General features: G+C 61.5%; 2 protein-coding genes across 10 annotated transcripts; one reads left to right on the top strand and one right to left on the bottom strand.

The window, feature by feature from the left end:
• Nucleotides 1–407: 407 nt before the first annotated feature.
• Nucleotides 408–1,578, top strand: BGLAP (bone gamma-carboxyglutamate protein). Its single transcript, XM_086393323.1, is given in 5 exon segments — nucleotides 408–623; nucleotides 877–915; nucleotides 1,116–1,185; nucleotides 1,340–1,457; nucleotides 1,459–1,578. Coding segments are annotated over 5 exon segments (396 nt in total). The 5' UTR covers nucleotides 408–559; the 3' UTR covers nucleotides 1,564–1,578.
• Nucleotides 1,579–1,692: 114 nt separating this feature from the next.
• On the bottom strand, nucleotides 1,693–6,778 carry PAQR6 (progestin and adipoQ receptor family member 6). Of its 9 annotated transcripts, none has more exons than XM_086393314.1 (8): nucleotides 6,454–6,538; nucleotides 4,954–5,029; nucleotides 4,382–4,509; nucleotides 4,044–4,249; nucleotides 3,808–3,934; nucleotides 3,332–3,428; nucleotides 2,982–3,132; nucleotides 1,693–2,665 (listed from the first exon to the last, which is right to left on the bottom strand). In XM_086393314.1, the coding sequence occupies exons 2-8, from the start codon at nucleotides 5,002–5,004 to the stop codon at nucleotides 2,391–2,393; spliced, it is 1,035 nt and encodes a 344-aa protein (XP_086249440.1). In that variant the 5' UTR covers nucleotides 5,005–5,029; nucleotides 6,454–6,538; the 3' UTR covers nucleotides 1,693–2,390. The 9 variants fall into 9 exon arrangements, with proteins under 9 accessions (XP_086249440.1, XP_086249438.1, XP_086249441.1 ...); XM_086393312.1 differs by having other exon boundaries at nucleotides 4,906–5,029; XM_086393315.1 differs by lacking the exon at nucleotides 6,454–6,538 and adding an exon at nucleotides 5,637–5,752.
• Between the last annotated feature and the right edge of the window lie 752 nt (nucleotides 6,779–7,530).

A 7,530-nucleotide genomic window follows, 5' to 3' on the forward strand; every position in this document is an offset into this window, starting at 1 on the left:
CGAGGCCTCTCTAGGACAGGGCTCCTCGGGGCGAATGAGGGCATCTGCCAGCAGGCCCGCCCTCCCTGGGGTTTGGCTCCTGCCCACGGGGCCAGTGGTGGAAATCACAGTCTGAGAGGCTGCAGCCCAACTCCGCACGGTTCTATTTTAGACCCCCGGCCTCCCTTCCTCTCTAGGCTCCCCGTCCTCCCCTCCCAGCCTGCCCCACTGATGGCTCAAACTGAGGCTGGGGCTCAGAGGGAGAGTAGGGGCTGGGGGACCTGGGGCGACCCCGCGGGGAGGAGCTGGGGACCCTCTCTGGAGGCTGGCAGTCTTGGATTGAGGCGAACCCTCCTCCATCACTCTGGGGGCCTGCCCAGGGAGCCACAGCTCCAACCACAACCTCCTTTGGGGTTTGGCCGACAGAGCTGAGGCAGATGAGCCCCAAACAGCCCTGGCAGACTCCCCCATGACCCGCCCGCACCCCTGCCTCTGGGGCACAGCCCAGAGAGTATAAAACGGCGCTGGAGGCCGGGAGAAGCAGACTGGCCAAGTCCACGCAGCCGCTGACAGACACACCATGAGAACCCCCATGCTCCTCGCCCTGCTGGCCCTGGCCACACTCTGCCTCGCTGGCCGGGCAGGTGAGTGCCCCAACCCCTGCCCCAGATCCAGCCCATGGGAGCTGGGAGAGTAAGTGCCATGGACTCACGCTCTCCTCACCCCTTCCACGGGCAGTCCCTGTGACAGTCTAACTAGCTTTCTGTAGTCTTAATCCATTTGCCCCCTTCTCTGCTTGTGGAGGAAGAGGAGGGAAGAGCAAGCTGCCAGAGGCAGGGGAGGGTGGGGAGGGCTCTAGGGATGAGCAGGGGTGAACTGGGCTCCTTTTCCTTGCAGATGCAAAGCCTGGTGATGCAGAGTTGGGCAAAGGCGCAGGTATGAAGTGGGCTGGACGGGGGCTATGCCCCATATCTCCGAGGGTGCTGCCCACTCCCAGCACCCGCTCTTACCCCAGTCCTCTCAGTCCCGTTCTCCCCTCCTGCTCCCTCCCATCTGGCTCTCAGGAAGGCCAGCCTGCTCCTCATCTTATCCACCCAAACTGGGAGCCACCTGACCCCTGCCCCTGTGCTCCACAGCCTTCATGTCCAAGCAGGAAGGCAGCGAGGTGGTGAAGAGACTCAGGCGCTACCTGGATCACGGGCTGGGGTGAGAGGAGGGGTGGTGCTGGGCCAAGGCCCTGCATCTGCAGGATGGGCTGGGAGGAGCGGCTGCTGTGGGGGCACCCTGGAGCCCCAGGTCCCGTGGGAGGAGGGGCGGGCACTTTGCATGGAGGCTGATGCCCGGTGTGGTGGGTTCTCAGAGCCCCAGCCCCCTACCCAGATCCGCTGGAGCCCAAGAGGGAGGTGTGTGAGCTCAACCCTGACTGTGACGAGCTAGCTGACCACATCGGCTTCCAGGAGGCCTATCGGCGCTTCTACGGCCCAGTCTAGAGCTTGCAGCCCTGCGCACCTGGCTGGCAGCCCCCAGCTCTGGCTTCTCTCCAGGACCCCTCCCCTCCCCGTCATCCCCGCTGCTCTAGAATAAACTCCAGAAGAGGAACTGGGGCTGTGATTCTTTGTCCATCTGTGGAGTGTGAGGAGGAGGCGTTGGGACGATGGCGAGTGGAGCCAGAGGTTTTCCCTTTTTCAGTCCCAGAAAGTGTGTCCCAAAATCTGTTGTTGATTTATTTATTTATCCCTGCCTGATTCCAGAAGCATTGAAGGTAGCTGCCTAAAGTCTAGCTAGGGTTCTCTCTAGCCCAGCACCCTCCCCCCACTTCAACCCACTGCCCCATCCATGACACACCCAAACAGACCAGATCCCAGAGGCCTGGATGCGGAGTCCACGGTTGGGACCAGGACAGATGCCCTCATGGCCACAGGCCAAGAACTGCCGGCGGCCAGCGCTGCCTGGTCTGGGGGTAGGGCACAAGCGGGCCTCCGAGCTGGGTTAACAAGCATTCGGGGGGGGCCTGGGTTAGCCATGTTAGTTCTTCCCTGGGCTGTGCAGAAATTCCAGGAGCACCAGAAATGGGACCAGATAAAAGGACCCAGCGCTTCCCACCCCAGCCTTCGATGGCAGGTGGGGCAGCTCCAGCCTGGACACACGCACCTCCCCTCTCAGACCCTCAGTACTTCCCAACCCCATCAAGAGCCCCCTCCTTGAGCCTCCTGCTCTTTCCCAGCCTCCCAGGCCCTCTCCTCGCCTCTGTCTTCCCAGTTCCCTTCTCACCTCCACGCTCTGTCCTCAGCCACCCTTGCTTCCAGGCTCAGATGTGCCCCCATCTTATCAGGCCTGGGTCTGGGCTCCTCCCCTACATGAGGGCCTGCCTGGCCTCTGCCTCTTTCCAGGGCAGACTCAGAGCTGAGACCTCACTGCAGTTTGGCCTTTGTACCCCGCTCCAGTGAGCCGCCTTGCAGCAGGGGGCATGTACTGGGGGCCCGAAATAGGGAAGCTGTGAAAGCGGCAATGATGAGCAAGTTCCCAGCCACTGCCAAGCCCAGAGTGGCCACCGTGCCTGCCAGGCCCAGGGGCGGTTCCTGCGTGGCCAGCCAGGCTCGGCGAGATCCCATATCAGTCAGCACCGCCTCCAGCTGGAAGTGCGTGCCCAGCACTGCACAGATGTGGAATAGCTGGTGGCTGTGGCCTGTGGGGAGGGTGGGCAGGTGAGGACACATATCCAATCCCCAGAGCTGCCCCAATTCGTACTGTGATCCATGGCGAGCATCCCATCATCTGGGCCTGCTACTCCCCTAAAACTGGGAATAAGAAACCCAGGGTTTCCTAAGGTTCCCAGAGTTATCAGCAACTATGAGTGAGCTGCTGTTCACAGAGCCCCTGGCATACGTGCTGCTGGTTTTGCTGTTAACCTGAGGGCCCTGCCAGGAACACTCTTAGTTCGCTCAGGGCTCTGGGGAGCTGTCTCCCTGACCGCCCCCCGGCCAGGCCAGGTCTGCGCTCACCGATGTAGTCAAAGCGTCCTGGTGCCAGCCGCTCAGGCAGATGAGAGGCAAAGAGGAAGCCAGTGAGCAGCGCACAGAAAAGGTGGTAGCCGTGGCTGGTGCTCAGCGCCTCCTGCCCACAGCTGCGGCCCCTGCCCCAGCACAGTCCCAGCTGGCAAAGGAAAAGCAGGGTTGGCAGGGAAGGGCTTCGGGGCTGGACATCATGTGTCTGGGATCTGGTGAGGACGGGGGTGGGGTGCACAGCTGGACTGGATGCTGGGCTAGGAGGGTGGGTGGCAGGGCTGGGGTCAGGGCTCGAGGGGGTGGGACTGGGCACTGTGAGGGTCAGGATAGGAAAGCAGGAGCCTTACCCGATAGAAAAGCGGGAGGTTGTCGAACAGAAAGGGATAGATGAAGGCGGCCGAGCGGAGGATCTTACTGAGCCCAGGGCTTTCTAGCTCTGGGAACCTGGGAGGCAAGAGGGAAAGGCTGGTCACCATCACTATGTTCGGATGGGGGTGAGAGGAGGGCAGGGGACCTTTGGCCACCATGGAATGTTTAGTGGCTTCGAAAGCCCTTAGGCCACGTAACTCCTCTGTAAGTGACAACAGCTATAAAATGGGGATAGACACGGGCCGCTTAGGTCGCTGTGGGAGAGACAGAGCCGGGGTGGTGCTGGTGCACAGGCTCTGGGCAGACTAAGGCCTCAATAAACGGCCCCACAGCCACTAGTTTTGTTCAGGAGCAGTGGGGCGCAGGCACACCCAGTGGTCCTGGGTGTCCAAGTGTTTGTGGGCGCCCTGGTCTGCCCCTCCGCCTTCCCCTTCACCACTGGCCGAGAACCCACCGGGAGTAGCAGGAGAGGCCGGTGCACAGGAAAGAATTGAGTGCGGCGGCGGGCACGAAGAGCTGGTGCAGGCGGCTGTGCAGCCAGGAGGCCGGCATGGAGTAGGCGGCATAGGGGAAGGCGCAGCCTGGGGGCGGGGCGGGGCAGGAACTGAGGCCCCGCCCCAGGACCCCCGTGCCACACCCCCGCCCTGCCCGAAACGCCCCTCCCCCTGCCCGCCACGCCGTGGGGCTCACCCAGGCTGTAGAGGCTGAGCGCACCGTAGTCCAGGAAGTAGCAGATGTGACGCACGCGGGGCGACATGGAGCTGAAGGTGTGCGCGCAGCACGATGCAAACGGGTAGAGGCAGGCGGGCAGCAGGAAGACGAGCAGCGGCCAGTGGTAGGGCTCCGACTGGAAGCCCAGGCCTGCCGCCAGCGCCAGGAGGCGCCACAGGAAGTACCTGCGGCGGGCACGTGCTCAGGCCACCGGAGCCCCGGCGACTCCCACTGCAGCCCGTGGGCCCAGGCAGTCCTGGCCCGCCTGAGTACCCCCTTGAGCTCGAGGCCCAAGCCTGGGACAGAGCCTCCCTCACCAGGTGGGCAGGAAGTGAGTCCAGATGTTGACGGTCTCGTTGGTCATCTGGAAAGAGCTGAGGACACAGTCCAAGGCCGAGCTGGTGGGGCGGCGGTAGCCAGACATGATACCATCTTCCCAGAACACCTAGGGTAGTGGGTGGGGGCGGGGTGGGGGGAGAAGAGGGGAGTCACTGTGCTCCACCCTTTCTCTCCAAGAGAGATCTCTGGAAGCAGGGTTGAAGGGAATGGTCTGGAGATCACCATGGTGCCAAAGCCAAACTAAATCCAACCCCATCTCACCACAGGTTCCAGAACCCAGAGAGCAGGCGAGAAACAGAAGAGGCAGAGGGAGGGGACCAGATGGGGTTGGGAGTCGGTGGACACACGGCCTCTGAGGCTGGGGACTCCAGATAAAGCAGCGTCTGGGCTCCAGGAAGCAGGTCACAAACCCTGCTCCTTAGAGAACAGGAGCCCCACACCAAACTGACAGGGATGAGGTAGCCTGTAGCAAAGATTTCTGCACTTGCACAAAGAGAAGCACCTCCGGCCAGCCAGCACCCTGGGAAGTAGGAGCTGGTGAATCCCTCACCCTGGGGACCTGGTGGACTCGAAGGAGTTGGGGCAGCTTGAGACTGAGCATGGTGGCCCGGCACCTCCACGTTGACCTGGAGACAAAGGGCAGAGGGGAATTAGGTATCTGCCCCCATCCATGGGTCCCTTTTCACCGAGGCCCAGGCTGGACCCCATCCCTGAGTCCCAGGGTGGGCTGTGTACAGGCATGCGTGCAGTGGTAGCTGGCCACCAAGCTGCTTCCTTCAGGCCTGGGGAGGCTCTCCCAGCTTCCCCGGTGGTCATAACCCCAGCCCCTCCTCAGCCTAACCTGGGGCCACTCAGTTCCCCCATGGAGAGGGACTGATCCATCAGGAGTGGAGTGGCCTCCTCAGCCAGAAGGCTGCCTCAGGAACCCTGGATCCAAGTCCCTAACCCCAAATTTCTGTCTCAGAAGAACCCTGACTTACAAAGGACAGCACAGAGAGAGCCCAGGCACACCACCACCACCGCTGCCGCCACCGCCAAAAAGCCCCTTGGCCCCCAGTGCCTGGGCTGAACACAGAAAACTCAGGGAGCTTAGGAAGAATTCTGGGAAAGGCCAGATGCCCACTGGTGGGGCAAGGGACTGGGGGAAGCCTAGCTCTTCCACGACTACACTTGCACCCCCGGGGGTGTTCTGGTCCCTGTCCCTCCTGAGCCCCGCGCCCTTCAGCCTCAGACCTGTGTGCTGCCTCCGGGTGGCCGCGGCTCTACTGCCCCGCCTGCCTCCCAGGCCGCCTCTCCCAGGCACATTCCTTGGCACAAGTGGAGGGGCTGGGCCACCAGGGTGGGTGGAACTGCCCTGGGAGGAGGGAGAACAGGACACCCCGCCCACCTCTCCAGGCGAAAACTTTCCAGCCCAGACCCACCCCTCTTCCTGCCGCTGTTCCTTTGCCTGCTCTGTTTGCGCCTCACACACTCCGGGCCTTACACAGCCAGCCCGAACCCCGAGCCTCTGCCCTTGAGCTGGATGCTGGGGACCCTGCTGGACACAAGGCAGATCTGGTCCCTAGTCTGCACCCCGGCTGAGCTTTAAGGTATCTACCCCCCGGGAATTCCGGGGCCATCCAGTGATTAGACTTCCCTGGTGGGCTACAGTCCCTGGGGCCACAGAGTCAGACACAACTGAAGCGACCTAGCATGCCAGTTATCAGGACTCCGTGTTTTCACCGCCGAGGGTCTGGGTTCCATCCTTGGTCCGGGAACTAAGACCCCACAAGCCTCGGACCGCATCCAAAAAACTACCCGAGATAGATGACCGACCCCTCCCAAGACGGGGATGGGGGTGTCCTGACCTACCCTGGGTGCAGCCCAGCTACTTTGGGGAGGGGTGGACCAGGACGATGCTGGGGTCTAGTCCCCTCAGGGTCCTCCCCTCGGCACTAGGGTCAGGTCTCTGGAGTGGTCAGCTGTAGCCAAGGAAATGGGGGTAGGGGGGAGTGCGGTGTGCAGCTGGAGCAGGTACGTTGCCTCTAGTCCCCCAGGTGAGCTTCCTTACCCAGAGCTTGATGGGCGCTCCTAAGCCAGAGGGTCGGCAGGCCCCGGGCTCCACGGGCGGATCCCTGGCTCTTGCCAGCCGGGCCAAAGGGAGGGAGAGGAGCGGCAGGCAGGCGGGCCAGGCCTGGGCGGGGTGTGGGAGACAAAGGGAGCAGGGAAACAATCCTAGCCTTGTCCAGCCTTCAGGGAGCAGCGCAGGGTGGCCCAGCCCCATTAGCAGGCAGCTCACTCGGCCTCCAGCACACAGCCAGCCCCTCCAGCTTGACCCCACCCCACTGAGAGCAGACTGGCCGGAAGAGGCCCAGGCCCTATCCAGGAGTCAGCCAGGGTGGTATGGAGGGACCCCTCAGCCTAGGCTGCCCCATGGCTCCAGGGTTCAAGGCTCTCCCAGCACCTGAGGATGGGGGACTCTGCCGTAGGCTGGGCAGAGGAATTCCAACCCCAACTTTGGATTTTCCAAAATCACTTCTCACTGTGCTTTGCTGCCTTAGTGCCTGGTGCTGGACAGAATTCAGAGCAAATGCATTTGGTAAACGTTGGTTTAAACCACGAGGGGTTCACCAAGCTTCTCCACTCCCCAGACACACGAGAGGTGTGTCAATCCTAGCGAAAGGACAGGTGATGGAAGACTCAAGAGGCTGGTTTCAAGATTCACCCTCATCTCTCCTGTGAGGCGGCTTGTCCTTGATTCAGAGGACCCAGCTGAAGACAGCCAACCACCCCCAGGCTGTCACCTTCAAAACAGTTAACCCTTGAACATGGGTGTGAACTGCATTTATAAACAATTTTTCACTAAATATGTGCTCAGTGCAACATGGTCCATGTTTGAATCATGGATGTGAAACTGAATACAGAAAGCCAACTGGATAGCCATGTGCAGATGCTTGACTATATGGGGGTCAGTGCCCTAAAACCACATGTTGTTCATGGTCATCTGTATAGCCTTCACCCGTCAGCCTTGGTCTTCCCTGGTGGCTCGGCAGTAAAGAATCTGCCTGCAATGCAGGAGGCCCGGGTTTGATCCCTAGGTCAGGAAGGTCCCCTGGAGTAGGAAATGGCAATCCACTCCAGTATTCTT

This window comes from Bos grunniens, chromosome 3 (assembly GCF_055505025.1).
Source record: "Bos grunniens cultivar Pamir isolate PY7600 chromosome 3, Bosgru_T2T1.0, whole genome shotgun sequence".
Taxonomy (NCBI): Eukaryota; Metazoa; Chordata; class Mammalia; order Artiodactyla; family Bovidae; genus Bos; species Bos grunniens.